The 17,004-nt window shown below is 40.4% G+C and overlaps 2 protein-coding genes across 9 annotated transcripts in view; one reads left to right on the top strand and one right to left on the bottom strand.

Annotated features, from left to right (window-relative positions):
* Positions 1 to 292: 292 nt before the first annotated feature.
* On the top strand, positions 293 to 10,558 carry LOC101737757 (matrix metalloproteinase-2). Its single transcript, XM_004921528.5, has 9 exons — positions 293 to 493; positions 1,397 to 1,549; positions 2,062 to 2,171; positions 3,267 to 3,428; positions 5,635 to 5,915; positions 6,839 to 7,014; positions 8,116 to 8,260; positions 8,478 to 8,738; positions 9,319 to 10,558. The coding sequence occupies exons 1-9, from the start codon at positions 401 to 403 to the stop codon at positions 9,468 to 9,470; spliced, it is 1,533 nt and encodes a 510-aa protein (XP_004921585.2). The 5' UTR covers positions 293 to 400; the 3' UTR covers positions 9,471 to 10,558.
* The window catches only part of LOC101738027 (thioredoxin reductase 1, mitochondrial), a 29,962-nt gene continuing 23,504 nt past the window's right edge, over positions 10,547 to 17,004 (bottom strand). For all 8 annotated transcript variants that reach the window (XM_038013194.2, XM_038013195.2, XM_038013199.2 and 5 more), the window contains 3 exons: positions 16,240 to 16,490; positions 14,823 to 15,014; positions 10,547 to 13,857 (listed from right to left, as the gene is read on the bottom strand). In XM_038013194.2, the coding sequence (XP_037869122.1) occupies positions 13,728 to 13,857; positions 14,823 to 15,014; positions 16,240 to 16,490 (573 nt within the window). In that variant the 3' untranslated portion in view covers positions 10,547 to 13,727. The remainder of the gene's footprint in view (positions 13,858 to 14,822; positions 15,015 to 16,239; positions 16,491 to 17,004) is intronic.

Genomic DNA, 17,004 nt, shown 5'->3' with positions numbered 1-17,004 from the left:
ATAGGAGCCTACATAAAAAAATTCGTCTAATAAAACACTGTTTACCACAAAAACGGAATACCTATAGAAACCCCAATTGGCTTTATGGTGGTCAATGATTAAATAGATCACGTATGTTATACCAGAATGCATTGATCACTCAGTTAGCTGCCGCTGAGACTATATCCAAGAATCAGTAGGTACATCGTAATGCACATTAATTTAATAAAAACAAAACACTATCATAACAAATATCGCAATACAACTCATTGCTCTGCATCGCATGATTCAAGAGTTTTTCCCGTAGAAGTTCATTCACCACTCCATTACGAGAATTGTAACATTATCTGAGTGTCAAAGGTCGTATTAATGCGATACATTCAGATACAAAATATATGACTGTATTCAGTACTCCGACACAATGCTTTCCAGTTACATACTTCAAATTTTGTGCATCAGTTTGGTGCAGTGTAGAACCATTTATTTGGAGCTAAACTCCCCTACGCTTGACGAGGTTTGTGAAGTGTGTTAATACAATAATATATGTGATATAACGTGTGACTTTAATCAGTCTTGGAAATAGGTCACCGTTGAAAAATATTGATAAAAAAAATTCTGTGTAGGTTAAGAAGTGTTAGCCTTAAGAATTCTTTGTAGTCCACAACAACAATACGGCTTATTGCGCATGTTTAAAACCAGCTTCAAACTATGTTTTTAACATAATAATATATAATTCATTTAATACTTTTCTCGTTTAATTAAATCTTTCGTGACGTATATCACGAGCTATACGTACTATAACATACGCAATTATAGAAGATGATATTAATTGTTAACGTCGATTTTCTGGTTGATTACGTCACAGACGTCATGTGGAACAAGCCTTCGCTTAATATAAGTTTTTAAAACCACTACTATAGCTGATGTGAACGAAAAAAAACGTTTCACACAAATACAGAATATATTTTTTAATCAGTGCATAACTTCTATAAATTAAAATCTCGTACTCTAACAATTTAGGACATAACCAGCCGCTTCTAAATTTTTTCCCCCTACCTATTGATTGGTAGCCTAAGAGGCGATTCCAGCCACGCGCCGACGCGGCGACGGGTAGGTCAGCTCACGGGCTCAACCTGAGAGAATTTGTTAACATTAGCCCTAGTAAAATCATGTCGAATTATAATGGTCACGACCCTCAGCAGTGAGGAAACGACGCGAGGAGGAAAAGAGCCCTAGTAAAAGCTGTGTTTCGCAGAATCTACTACTGGATCAGAATAGCGACCCGCTGAGAAGATCCGGCGAGAAACTCAGTGGGTTAGCTCGCTTTCCAACAGGAGTGTTCTCCTAAAAATTAGAACTAATTAATCTACATACATAAAAAATGTAGAATCTCAAATTTTAATGTTTTATTCTTCAGGTCAATTTTTTGCTACAATATGGATACTTATCGAAAGATTTGGCCGGAGTTGGCTACACTTACACGTCACAATCTATTTCCGAAGCGGTCAAGAAAATGCAGGCCTTCGCAGGGCTACCACAAACAGGAGTACTGGATGAACCAACTAAGCAGGTAGATAGATCTTTCCTGGTATTAATTAACAGCGAATCTTTCAACTGGTGACTCGTAAAGCTTGTTTGAAGTCATTATATATCACTTCATATGATATCAATCAGGATTTCTAACAAAAGTTAAAATTATGATTTGCGTAAATACTGGTGGTAGTACGTTTTGTGAGGTATACCACCACCCCGCCTATTTCTGCCGTGAACCAGTAATGCGTTTCGGTTTGAAGGGCGAGGCAGCCGTTATAACTATCTATACTGAGACCTTAAAACTTATATCTCAAGGTGGGTGGTGCATTTACGTTGTAGATGTCTATGGGTTCCAGTAACCACTTAAAATTGCAATTGACAGAACCACTTCGTCCACTATCTAAGCAATAAAAAATAGAAAATAGTTTCATGGAAACCGATGTTTTAGCAATACATTTATTTCCAGTCTAATCTCTATTGTAAAAAATACCTAATTGACGAAAATTCAAAGCATTCTCATTAAAGAACAACAATAATTTCATTTTTCAGTTATTCAAAAGAAAAAGATGCGGTTTGAAAGATATAGATGAAGACTCGCACGCAAGAAATCGCAGATACATTATACAAGAAGGATGGAATAAACGCGAGGTCACTTACAGGTGTGCACTTTCAATAAATTTATAATTTAATGCCTTTATGTGCGAAAGCGAACTTAGTGACCATAAAATTTGAAGTGACCAAAACCTCGAAAAAATACTCTTTAAGATTGGTCATCCATTTTGAAAATATTTCAATTTGTATAATTGAAAGGCTTAAAAATTTATTGGTATTTTTTATTTATTTATAGATATAATAAATACTAAAATAAGATAAATTGTGTGTACATTTGTGGCTATTGTATTAATAGAGTTGCCAAAAATAAGAATAAAATACACGTGATTGGAATTAATAAGAACGAATCAAATATTTAATTAAAAGCTTTTTGATTCTACGAGTATTTAATTTTTTTTAAAGACAAGTGTCTATCTGTACTCATAAAATTGGAATTCAAATAGATTAGGTTCATAAAATCATAAAAAAAATTCTAGCCGTTTTTGCCTCATTTGTGTTTTATAAAGCCTAATTTTTGGCTTTGAGTAGTCGATTTCCATCATGTTCTTGATCCAATTCGTGCATTGAATTATTAAGTTCGTCTTCAATAGTGTGTAGAATAACCGTAGCAAATGGGCAACAGCAGCTTCATTGAATTGACAAGCAACAATGCCAGCAATCTTTTTCACAACAGAAAAACTAGGAACGGTTAGATGCTTTGGAGCGATTTCCTAATTCCCACACACAGTGATCGCTCCAAAACTTCCATGTACGGTAGTTTTGTATTTCTACTTACTAATAAATATGTCGAGGACCGAGTTTATAGGTTTAAGGCAAAGAGAGAGAGAAAGAACAGTTTTTGTCGTAAAATGGTCGTATAGTTCTGCGCAGAACGCTTTCGATGCGTACGGCAGGATAATATTTTTATATACCAATATGTCTAGAAATTTTGTTCCATACATATTGAAAATTTAACTTGATATTTCTAATCTAATAGCCTCTCATGTAAAACATTTTTTATAACCTACAACTAAGCGTACTTAGAACAACATCCTCTGTTTCATCTCTAATCTTAACAATTTTTTACTGCGGAGGACCTATCTGTCTAATCTAGATTGCTAAAAACTGTAACATAAGTATGTTTTTTTCAAATTTAAATCCAGACTCCTGAATGGTTCAAGTACAATGAGCAAGGATCGCATAGAAAGGCTTCTAGAGAATGGTTTGGAGGTTTGGGCGCCCCACGGGAACCTCCACTTCACGAAACTAGATGAAGGCAAAGCGGACATACAAGTTTATTTCGCTTCCGGCAACCATGGAGACGGGTACGCTGTAACTAGTTTGTTTAATTAGAATGTAGCGTAATAATAATTAACAGCGTTTCGGGCCATTTGTGAACAAAAACAGTAAATCACTACATAGTATACCTAAAACAAAGTCGCTTTCTCTGTCCCTATATATATATTTTTTTTTATTGCTGAGATGGGTGGACGAGCTCACAGCCCACCTAGTGTTAAGTGGTTACTAGAGCCCATAGACATCTACAACGTCAATGCGCCACCCAACTTGAGATATGTTCTAAGGTCTCAGTATAGTTACAACGGCTACCCTACCCTTCAAATCGAAACGCATTACTGCTTCACGGCAGAAATAGGCGGGGCGGTGGTACCTACCCGTGCGGACTCACAAGAGGTCCTACCACCAGTGATTACGCAAATTATAATTTTGCGAATTTGATTTCTATTACACGAAGTCGTCGTGGCCTAAAGGATAAGGCGTCCGATGCATTCATATCGAGCGATGCACTGGTGTTCGAATTTCGCTGGCGGGTACCAATTTTTCTAATGAAAAACGTACTCAACAAATGTTCACGATTGACTTCCACGGTGAAGGAATAACATCGTGGAATAAAAATCAAACCCGCAAAATTATAATTTGCGTAATCACTGGTGGTAGGACCTCTTGTGAGTCCGCACGGGTAGGTACCACCGCCCCGCCTATTTCTGCCGTGAAGCAGTAATGCATTTCGGTTTGAAGGGTGGGGCAGCCGTTGTGACTATACTGAGACCTTAGAACTATATCTCAAGGTGTGTGGCGCATTTACGTTGTAGATGTCTATGGGCTCCAGTAACCACTTAACACCAGGTGGGCTGTGAGCTCGTCCACACATCTAAGCAATAAAAAAAAAAGTTGTTATTCCTTCACCGTGGAAGTCAATCGTGAACGAAACTATATCCCTATGTATGCTTAAATCTTTAAAACTATGCAACGGATTTTGATGCGGTTTTTTTTAATAGATAGAGTGATTGTTAGAGTAATGTTTATATGTATAATAACATCCATTAAATAGTGGAGAAATCAATAATAAGTTTCGAAGCGAGGGCGGGTCGCTAGTATATACCTATTATATATAGTGGAAAACGTCAATTTTCAAAACACATTTGGTTTAACGGCGGATCCAGGGGGGGGTCATGACCCCCATGACCCCCCCCCCTGAGCTAGTTCCAGGACTTGAACTAACTTGGACTAATTGAAGAACATCATGTTTTATTTAGTACCAATTGTTATCAAAATTAAATTATAAGTTCTTAACTTGCCCACGACTATGTGACCCCCTCCTGGCGCCAAAGCTGGATCCGCCCTTGATTAGATTGTCAACTTCTCATAATTTTGGCTTTCATTTACTTATTGCTTTGAGGGGGGAAAGAGTTCACGGTTTATTTGGTTTGAATTGATAATCGAAGCTCTTCGACATCACTACGTGAATTTTGCTTCACCCTAAAACATGAGGTCTAAATCTAAATTGTAGGAACATTATAACGGTAAAGTCTATTTTAATAACTAGTTTGTGTGAGCTTGTATAAGCTCTTCGATCCAGACAGAGGTACAAGCGCATCCAAAACGACTAAGCATGAACATGGAAAATTATTTTAATTAATTAACAAATCAAAATAACGGTTTTTTTTCATTTACATTTCCGCTTTTTGGGATCGCTTTCGCATCGGTTAGCTCATATTTGTAACTAGCGACCCGCCCTCGCTTCGCTTCGGAAACATTAAATTTTATTATTAATAGCTGAGTCTCGCGATGTTACCAGCGGTTATTGTCGTACCGCGAGTGACGCCGAGGGGCGAAGCTAGTCTAAAAAAAGTAGCCTAAGTTACTCCTTATATCATCAACTACATATTAGTGAAAGTCTCGTCAAAATCGGTCCAGTCGTTCCGGAGATAAGGCGGAACAAACAGACAGACAGACAAAATTTGTAAAAAATGTTATTTTGGTGTATATATATTCGTATGCATGTAGTAAAAAGCGGTTATTTCAATATTACAAACAGACACTCCAATTTTATTTATATATATAGATGTATGGAATGGAATCGTTTGCCTACGTTTGCCGCTAGGGGCGCTGTTCCAACTGCATACAAAATTCAGTTAACTTTTACGCTATCGAGAACGTTAAAAAACTCGCACGAAACACACAGTTCGTCATCTAATATAGGTTTGAAGTCAACAATAGCGATGATTCCAGGTTCCCCTTCGATGGCCCTGGTCGAGTAGTGGCTCACGCGTTTCCACCGCCACTCGGCGATATACATTTTGATGATGACGAGACCTGGGGAGTTGAGTCTGATATATCTGAAGACGGAGAAGAAGACATCACGGACTTCTTCGCGGTGGCCGTCCACGAGATCGGACACTCTCTGGGCATGTCACATTCTAACGTCAAATCTTCTGTTATGTATCCATATTATCAGCTGCCCGTTGACAAGCTACACGTGGACGACATATTGGGCATGCAAGAGTTGTACTGTGAGTTTATGGTTTGGAAATTAAATTTCACCTAATGTGGCTAAGCGCCGGTTTCTTGGAAGTACTGGACTTCTTACTATGATCCTCGTTTTATTTTCCTTCATGGCTCTCTTGCTAATTTCTTTGTTATGTGCTAAATGGTGTAGTACCATACCTAGCCTAGTATTTCTGCCGCGAAGAAATTATGTGTTTCGACATTCGCTACAACGACCAGGCTTCTCGGTGACTAGCCAGCATAACTGATGTCCGCGGACAGTGGTCGAATAAATCAATAGATTTCCGGATTTACTGGCACTGTCTTGAAACAGCAGTGTGAATTTTCATGCTAGAATTGACGAGATCTGTTACTCAACTCTAGCAGAGTAAAGCTTTGAATTTGTTCTTCTTTTTTAATTTGCGCGCGAAACTAGTTGGCCGCGCCTTAGGTATGTGAGCGGTGGGACAAAGAGGCGGGGCGCTTGCTATCATTACTGATATGAGATTTGACACTGTGATAGACGAAATGATTATAAACTTACAAGTTGATTCTGAATCAAGTTCAGAGAGTTCAGAATCAAGTCATTCAGAGAATACGTCAGAGTAACTTCATATAAGTATATATTAATTAAATAATTTCATGTATCATTAAAATATGTCAGAATAATTTCATATACTCAATTTGTTTTTGGTTTATTTTACTATTAATTATAATGTAATTAGATAAGTACAATATAAACTTCTAAAAGTTCAATTATTCTTTATTTCATTTTTTAATTAATTTAGTAATCACTGTCTAATCTCATGTGCGTTACGAGCAGTAGACGACCCGCCCCCTCACCCCTGTCGTCATCTAAGGCGTGACCAACTAGTTCCGCGCGCACAATAGTAACGTTTATTATAAAAGATTTTTTTTTATTAGTTTAAGCTCCCGTTTGATTTGACAGTAAACGTAAAAGGTTCTGAAGAATCAGAGGGCACCGAACGCACGGTAGGGTCGTCGCAGGCGCCCAGGTTCACGAAGACGGACAGCGAGGAGTTCGATGACGCGCCCGACCTATGCATGACCAACTACGACACCTTGCAAGTCATACACGGCAAAATATACGTGTTCGAAGAAGAGGTACTTAGCTGATACTTAGAGGTAGAGGTAGAGGTATTTAGAGGTTGCAATAGTTTTAGTGTTATGAGCTTCTTCGGACACATCATGCGGTCCCCAGACATGAATTAGAAAAGCTCATAATTACGGGTCGCATAGAGGGCAAGCGCGTCGTGGGCAGAACACCAGTCAGATGGTCAGACCTAGTAAGGGAAGCACTTGGTGGTAGTCTGTACCATGCGGTCCATGCCACCCATGATCGAACACAGTGGAAGAACGTCAGATGTGGTCGCGATCCTCAGTAGTGAGGGAACGATATAGAAGAAGAATAGTTTTAAAGCAAGTGCATGCGGCACAAATGCGAATATTGAGATGGATGTGTGGAGTGATAAGAATGGACAAGATAAAGAATGAGTATATGAAAGGAAATGTGAAAGTAGCCCCGGTATGGACATGTGATGCGTAGAGAGAAGATGCATGTGGCTAGGAAATGTATAGAAATTGTAGTGCAAGGTAGAGGGGGAAGAGGTCAACTGAAGAAGACATAGATAGAGTGTGTGAATGACGATATGAGAGAGAGAGGAGTGAGTGTTGAGATGACGGCTGATAGAAGAGAATGGAACAGAAAAATTAGCTATGCCGACCCCACCAATAGTTTTAAAGCAACTAGCGACAGATGTCCTGTCTGAAAATAATAATAAAATCTAGAGTCCCATTACACCACTACCTACTGATGTAGGGCAAATTGTAATTCTAAATCATCTAGGAACCCACTCAAACACAAAAAAGTACACATAGATTTGTTTTTTTTATGATTGAAGGATTACTGGTGGCCCAGTTTCACCAGGACAGCTGGGCGAGCAAGGCTCAGCCAGGAGGGGTGGGATTTACTAACAGCTAACCGAGCGCCTCCGAAGGAGATCTTACAACTCAGCAGCAGCTGCTTGAATGAATCTATATACATATAGAATGACTTGTAGCATAATACGGTTACAACATCGACACAGTTGTATCGTTCGATACGAATGTACCGGGCGTCTTATCCTTTGGCTACGCAGTCTTCACAAACTGCTTGTAACATTAGCACATAAAATTTTACGTATTTATACATCTTATCTGTTCCAGTGGGTCACAGTTCTTCGTGATAGAAACGTCAGAGAGCCCGGGTACCCGAAGAGATTCCATGAGCTTTTCATTGGTCTCCCGTCCAGCATCAAAGTTATACGGACCATCTATGAGAAACACGATCGGAACGTTGTCGTCTTTTCAGGTACCTACATGACAATTCGAACAAATAAATTATAATTTAGGTATTAAAAAAATATTAAGGAAAAAAAGCAAACTGAATTAGGCGCCATTGTCACTAACTAAACGGAAAAATGTATTCTGAACCGCGTAATGTTTGTTATACCTTCTTTGCCCACATTTCCAAAGTGCCTCATGGCATACAACCGTCCACCAATTCATTAAAGTAAAATTAATTTCAGAAAACAAATACTGGGAGTTCAGTCCGTCATTCCGTCTGATGAGGCGTGGCTCTCTCACGGATTACTCCATCCCGGACAACGTTACAGAGTTGACCACAGTGTTCATATCCAATTACAACAACAGGACATATCTGATCGAGGAGGAAAGGTATTGGCGGTACGATGAACTAACCGGTACGATGGATGAAGATTACCCAAAGGATATGTCGACATGGCGGGACGTACCGTACCCTGTCGATGCTGCTATTGTTTGGAAAGAAGGTAACAATATATTTTTCAGATAAATTTTACCAGTGAAATATTTTGACTGATTTCCAGACCTCTTGTGAGTCCACATGGGTAGCTACCACTACCCTGCCTATTACTGCCGTGAAGCAGTAATGCGTTTCGGTTTGAAGGGCGAGTAGCCGTTGTAGCTATGCTGAGACCTTAGAACTCATATCTCAAGGTGGGTGGCGGCATTTACGTTGTAGATGTCTATGGGCTCCAGTAACCACTGAACACCAGGTGGTCTGTAAGCTACTCCAGCCATCGATGCAATAAAAAAAAGTCCACAACTACCTTTTTTTTTTTTTTTATAACAACTAAGAGGCAAACGAGCAAGACGGGTCACCTGATGGTAAGTGATTCACCGCCGCCCACGGTCACCAGCGTTTACGCCAGTGCGTTGCCTACCCTTCAGATAAGAATATGCTCTTTTCTTGAATAACCCAATGTCGCAGTTGTTGGGGAAGACCGCTGATGGCAACGAATTCCAGAGATTTACTGTGCGTGGCAGAAAACTGAAAACCTATTCGGATTTTAGGCATAATTGATTATAATCAAAAGTATTACGTTTCAGACACATTCTTCTTCCAAGGTCCTCGTTTTTGGCGCTTTGATAACAACCTCGTCCGAGCACACGAGTACTACCCGCTCCCGACCGCACAGATATGGTTCGACTGCGAATCCAACTTCGAAATGACCTACTACACCATCAACGACGGACCATAAGCTGTAGACACTTGGCGCATTGACGAGCGGTCCACGGGCTCGTAGACGTGCCAATACCCGCCTTGATAACCCGCACTACAGTACAACACGATACGTCTTGGTTGGAGTTATACATATCTTAATATCAATGTCATCAGACGTAACCACACGAAACCAAGTCACAATTTGTATTTTTTCTAACTTCCAAAGTTCTATTCTTCAAACTGGTAATCATAGCTGCTTCGCAACAGTAATAGGCAAGATGGTGGTGCATACCCGTGCGAGCTCGCTATACGTTCTCCGTCAGAAAAATAATAATGCATATGCTACCGGTGCTAGGACCTCTTGTGAGTCCGCACGATCCAGAGATCCTCCACTTCGATAAAGCGGCACGACACGAGAATCCTCTCATCGTGGCCGCCGGTAACTACATTCCCGATCCTGCGGACAGAATGGAAAGCAGCCGGATGTCGCCCAAAACACGTCATCTCGGATCCTCCCGATCCACTAACGGGGCTTCTAGGTACCTCAAGCACCGGTCACCGTTCTCGTCGAACCCGTCGCTTGCGACGAAGGGCTCGACGAGTAAATTAACCCTCAGACACATCCCACTGAGTTTCTCGCCGGATCTTCTCAGTGGGTCGCGTTTCCGATCCGGCGGTAGATTCTGCGAAGCGCGGCTCTTGCTAGGGTTCGTGTTAGCAACGTCGTCAGGTTTGAGCCCCGTGAGCTTACCCACTAGTTAAGGTTACGCTGGAATAGCCTCTCAAGGCTACCAGCTTAGGTAGGAAAAAAAAAAGTCCGCGCGGGTAGATACCACCACCCTGCCTATTTCTGCCGTGAAGCAGTAATGCATTTCGGTTTGAAGGGTGAGGCGGCCGTTGTACTATAGACTGAAACCTTAGAATTATTATCTCAAGGTAGGTGACAGCGTTTACGTTGTAGACGTCTATGGGCTCCAGTAACTTAACATCAGGTGGACCGTGAACTTGTTTACACAGCTAAACCAAACAAAACTACAATCGCCACATGCTCAACTCCGCTCCTGAATTTAATGCTAATTAAGTTTAAGTGAATAATATCAATAAATAAACAAATTAAGAATATAATTATCATTTTTATTTATTTCATCAAAGTATACACTTTATTGTTACAAATAATTGGTGCACATCGCGTTTAAAAGTGGACTCTTTTTACTCTACTCTACTTTTACTATTACTTTACTCTTTTTTTACCCTTTTCAAAATTTTCTGGCCAATCTAGGAGCTATGAACATTTTGGACATATATATGAGTCGACTATTATCTAAGGCGGCAATCTGATTTTTGGACAATGATTGGTAAATCAGAAAAACGAATTATTGACTTTGTATTCCATTGGCAGTCACAAAACTCTTCGGAACGACATTTTAGATAAATAACAGGTTAACTATTAACCTTTATTTAATGCAGGTTTTGAACCGTATTCTTTGAAGGAGACGATTATATTCAAATCAATCTGTATTGACATATCAATAAAATTTTTTTGTCCAAATGCACAGATTGCCACCTTTGATAATAGACGACTCATATATGAGGATATTTTTATTCTTTCCACCGATCCAAATAACTGGCCACACAATTTAACAATTCACGAAATGCTGGTAACATTATAAATCATCCGTGTAAGTACTAGCAACGCCTTATTTTTAAACTAAAATGCATGTATATTTAGGATATTTTGAAATTCAAATACATCTCTGGATTTTCTACGCTGTTAATTCACTTTTTGTGGAATATTTATTGCGTCTTGTTCCATGCGCAAAAGCCAAAAGCGAACCGGCGGTAAATTCTGCGAAGCAATGCTCTTGCTAGGGCTAGTGTTAGCAAATTCTCTCAGGTTGAACCCGTGAGCTCACCTATGCGTTCGGGTGTAGCTAGAATAGCCTCTTAGGGTATCAGCTAAAAGGTAGGGGAAAAAAAATAGTTTCTAATTCGCGACGGTTCTTTAAAAGCCCAGCATCGGAATCATACGAACTTGATTATCACATACATATTGATAAGAGTTGTGTTGGTAATGTTTACGAATACATTGAACGCTGTGACTGTGTTGGTCACAGCGCTGCCACATAAAGCCAGCATTACACTTAAATCATGAATCTCAAATTTTTTAACTTTTAACAGGCAATGAATGTTGATCTGAAAGGCGGGGCAAGGATAGCTACGGTAACTGTTTAGAAGGGATTTAGTTTTCACAGATTTTGATACAATAGTACAGTCAGCAAGAAAAGGCATTAAATTTAATTTAAGTTTTTTTATAAGAATCAAAATTACCCGACGGAACGTCTTTTTAAATTCACTTATTTATATGGAACGAGCCGCGACCCACGCGGTAGCAACAGCACAGCTGGCAGTAACAGGCGGGATGGTAGTAACAGGGGGCAGTAACAGGGGTAGCCAAGGTGCGTTTAATAAAAAGATGGTGCGTTTAATTATCATAGCTCTTCTAAAACATACTCTACGACAGATTTAGCAATCCAGCGGTTTAACATCTCACTTAGTTTTAAAATTTCGAGATAACAATTTTTGTACTATACACAATCTTTATAATCTGAACCTATAGCAGAATTATTTTGTCCATGCAGTTTGGGTCATAAAAAATCGGAGCGGTGAAGCGAGTATTTCGCTCTCTCTTCCACTCACGTGCCTTATGGACGGGCATAGTGATGCGCATTATTGTTGTCGATAGTGTATTTAATTTTGTCATTTTGTGGGTTAGTGATAAAAATCAATGAAAAAATCACTAACACCACATATTGCCGCAGCAAGTTAGCGATAACGGCAGAAATTAACACTTTGTAACTTTTCGGAAACTATTCTTATTTCAGTGAAAAAATTTAATACATGTGTTGTGTGTGTGTTGATGTGCAAATATTATTTTGAATAAATTCTGCCGTTTTGATACAAAACAAAGGAGTAGCCACTGTGTCACTAAAGAAATTCAGAGAACGAATGCATAAAAGCACATTTCTCTTCGACATGATGTACTATAATTTGCAGGTAAGTACAAATGACTCATAACATAACAATGTCTCACCACCCTTCGTATACCACCCCGCCGCCGTGTGCCTGCCTTCGATGACACATTTGTTTTTATCGATAATGGCGTTGCGCCCGCGCAACATGCTCACCGCCCTAGCCGGGCTATGTTTTATGACCCAAACTGTACGGACAAAATAATTCTACTATAGTTAATGAATTAGAAGTATCGCCATTAGCAATGTGACTGGATAGACAACCAACAATTATGTACAAACGGCGCTACACAAATCAAATGTTACATGGACAAGTTAACAGCGACATCTAGTTTACAAAACCAGCACCACATTAAGTTTTCAATGTTGGTAACACTCCAAAGCTTACAACAAGAAAATAAATTTAATTTGATCAATTTTTGTTCCCAAAACAAAGAAACAGTACAGGGCGTTGCCCCGTTCGGCTGTGCCCTTCTGTTCTTATTCTATTTAATATTTTAACAGAAAACACTTGAACCCACAAACATATCAAAATCATTTGTTGACACAAAAATGGCGATAACGTTGAATTAAACATTTTGTACAAAGTAGCAAACACAGCGCGCCAATATAGCGACTGTGGTATTTAATTAGTTCGATGAGTGAAATCCTCCGATCGATGACACAGCAAAGTACATTCAACAGTAATACAATTGGTGCGTAAATAACAACATAGTGCAGTCAAACAGTATCCTTACGCGTATGAAGGTGCGTACCCACGCCGCAAGATGTCGCACTGGCATTAGAATCGTTTAGTTCAGTAATTATAATAGTACTACAAAACAATTTTTTAAAATTATTTTTAGATTTTCTGTAGGTAGATAAAGCATTTGTTCATTATAATATAAATAAAAACAATATTTCTGTAATTTTTTGGATCTTCTGTGACGATAATGCGCTGTGGCAAAATCTCTTAATTATTTTACTAATCACATAACCATTAATACTTGTTTACATTTTTCAAATAATGTTTTAGTTCAGTTCGTCGACTGCCCAAACGTTCTTGTTCGGAATTTGTCTTGAAAATGTCGATAGCGCGATTCACGACTTTTATAGGTTGTGAAAATTATGATAAATCTTTTAGTAGTGATGCCATCCATACTTGTCTTGTACTTCTGAAGAAAGAAATAGGGCGTACTTTGTTAATCACTTATTTATTCTGTGCCCTTAACTTGATATAATGATGGTTCAGTGGGGGGTGGCTGCGGGCGGGGGGTGGGGGGTGTCTAGCTGCAGCACGACGCAGGGTTGGGGTCCTTGCCGGAGCGCTTGGTGATGTTGAGTCTGGTGAACTCCTCGGCCACCGTGGGGTGAATGCCGACTGTGTTCATCAATTGCTCCATAGTTATGCCGCATCTGAACATAAATTGATGACCATGTTTTATTGTTTTTTTTCCTAGCTATGCTGATAGCCTTGAGAGGCTATTTCAGCTTCACCCTAACGTGTAGGTGAGCTCACGGGGCTCAAACCGGAGTGATGCTAAGACTGGCCCTAGCAAGAGCAGTGCTTCGCAGAATCTACCACCGGATCGGAAACGCGACCCACTGAGAAGATCCGGCGAGAAACTCAGTGGACTGTATCGGTGGGTTAATTTACTCGTCGAGCGACGGGTTCGACGAGGACGGTGACCGGTGCTAGTGGTACCTAAAAGCAACGTTAATGGATCGGGAGGATCCGTAATGACGTGTTTCGGGCGACGTCGACTGTTTACCATTCGGTCACCAGGTTGTTACTGGAATAGTACGGCAGGTTTATTTTTTGTTTTTATTGCATAGATGAGTGAACGAGCTCACAGCTCACCTGGTGTTAATTGGTTACCGGAGCCCATAGACATCTACAACGTAAATGCCGCCACCCACCTTGAGACATGAGTTCTATGGTCTCAGTATAGTTAAAACGGCTGCCCCACCCTTCAAGCCGAAACGCATTACTGTTTCACGGCAGAAATAGGCAGGGTGGTGGTATCTACCCGCGCGGACTCACAAGAGGTCCTACCACCAGTAAACGCGCTTAACGATAGCACGTGCTAACTACGCATTTTAAATCAATACGTACCTACTTGCGGATACGGATATTGAAGTGTGTATACTTATATATTATAGCATAGCATTTAGTATATAACATAATTAATAGGTGTAATCTCGTATGTCCCCCTAATAAGGTGGACCACCCAGAAACATAGGCTTCTTCATAATTGTAAACTAGGATTAAGATGATGATTAAGCATGGACAAGAAGACCTTTTCCTTTAACACCTCCCAAAGTACAACATTACAATATACCGGGCTGATATACTTTGAGTTTGCTGTGGGTATACTTACTTGACGGCAGCTGCGAAGCCCTGTATGACCTCGCCGGCGACCGGCCCCACAAAGTGGAGCCCGAGGATGCGCTGCGGCGCCTCGCGGAGCGCCACGGCCTTCAGGTAGCAGTTGCGGATGTTCCTCTGCGGTATGAAGAACTCCGTCGGTTTGTAGAACGCGTGGTACACCTCCACCTTGTCGGCGCCGTGCCTGCAACGGACGCACGGGATGTTACGTACCCACTGCACCCGGGCGGACCCCCTCCCCCGCAGTCCTTCTTAGCCCCCCCTCCGCGATCCCCCCGCGGGAGGGACGCGCGCAGTGTCACTGATCTACCTATTTTTGCCGCGTACTAATAATGTGGTCCAATTTAAAGGACAGTATAGCCCTTACGTAATTCGAGTCACGACATTCGTGCAGTGGCTGATGTCTATGGACCTCGGTAGCGGGCGCGGGCCGCCGCCCAGACACTCACAGATAAGAACCGTATCTTGATACACGACGCAGACGGAAAATTGATAAAAACTTGAAATATTTTAGACGTCTCATTTAAAAATTTAAAAACCTCTCTTAATCTATTTATTTACTTAACGCTATCTACTCGTTTTAATCAAAACTTATCTGTATTATCAAATAAATTCTTCAAAGAATACCGGTTATCTCTGGAAAATATTTAATCTTTTAATCATAAGTACAATGTAGTAATTTTTTTAAACATTTTCAGTCATATTCATCTACGTATTGTCATGAGTATTAGCTACTGTGTGTTGCGCCAGAACTACAGGGCCGACAGTACCGGCTCGCGTGGGCTCACGGTGCCCCCCACTACCGACCCCACCCTGCTGTTAGGGCTGGACACTTCCGCCTTCCCATTATCGCTACCAATGACCGCGACCGTCTCACTGTCGGGGAGCGTCTTGGTCTGCGGAGGGACTTTAGTTTCTTTAAGTTTTTACACAGTCTTCCATGAGGACTGGTTTAATGACCTTCCTTCCGCATGTCATTCTATTTTTTTTAAAGAGATTTGATGACCTGGTAACTAAGACCTTTAAGTCATGTTTTATTTTAATTTATATCCTTATTTTTATGAAAAATGATAATATGGAGTGAAATGAAATGAAGATGATTAATTTGAGACACTAATCAACTGGGAAGAAATTAAATGAAATGAAATATAATCTCAGTAAAATGGTGGCCATTTACTAAGATTTTTTCAGTGGACTTTTTGAAGGATCCCGAGAAGTTACGTTCAGCGAATTTGTTTGATTTTCCCACATTTGTGCACTTTCACAGATATTAAACAGTTAATAAACCACCGTTATTACACATTTAAACCTGAAGAAACATCAAACAGACAAAATAAAACAAATCACACAATTTCACTCTTCGCGTTCCCGCCAAAAGTTGTCATTGTATTTGAAGAGGTCGGCCTCACCTGGCCAGGGCGGTCTCCTCGCTTAGCCCGACGCAGCCGTACTCTAACGGCGTGAACACGGTGGTGGCCACGTTGTCGTAGTCCATGGGCTGCGTGGCCCCGGCGAACATCCGGCGCGCCAGCAGCCGGCCCGCGTGGATGGCCACGGGGGTCAGCTCAGGCTTCCCCTCCAACACGTCGCCCACCGCGTATATGTTAGAGACGTTGGTCTGTTCAGTTTCAGCTATGATCTTCCCGCTGTTTGATACACACTGAAAACGAATAATACTTTTTTTGTATTTTTTACTAGCTGACCCGGCAGACTTCCTAGTGCCTCAATCGATAAATAAAAGACCTAAACTTTTGTCTATACTAATATTATAAAGAGAAAAGATTTGTTTGTTTGTTTGTATTGAATAGGCTCCGAAACTACTGAACCGATTTGAAAAATTTTTCACTGTTTCGAGGCTACGCTATTCCTGAGTGACATAGGCTATAATCGTTTTTGAAAGAATTAGGGATCCTTACTAAAACTTCAATAATGTAACCTGAGGTGTAAAAAAATTACTTATTTTATTTTTATTGCTTAGATGGGTAAACAAAGCCCACCTGGTGTTAAATTGTTACTGGAACCCATAGACATCTACAACGTAAATACCGCCACCAATTTTGAGATAAGAGTTCTAAGGTCTCAATATAGTTAAAACGGCTGCCCCACCCTTCAAACCGAAACGCATTACTACTTCACGCCAGAAATAGGCAGGGTGGTGGTACTTACCCGTGCGG

The sequence above is a fragment of the Bombyx mori genome, chromosome 10, assembly GCF_030269925.1.
Source record: "Bombyx mori chromosome 10, ASM3026992v2".
NCBI classification, from domain to species: domain Eukaryota; kingdom Metazoa; phylum Arthropoda; class Insecta; order Lepidoptera; family Bombycidae; genus Bombyx; species Bombyx mori.
Note: the sequence above shows the minus strand (reverse complement) of the source record. Positions and strands in the feature narration are given on the sequence as shown.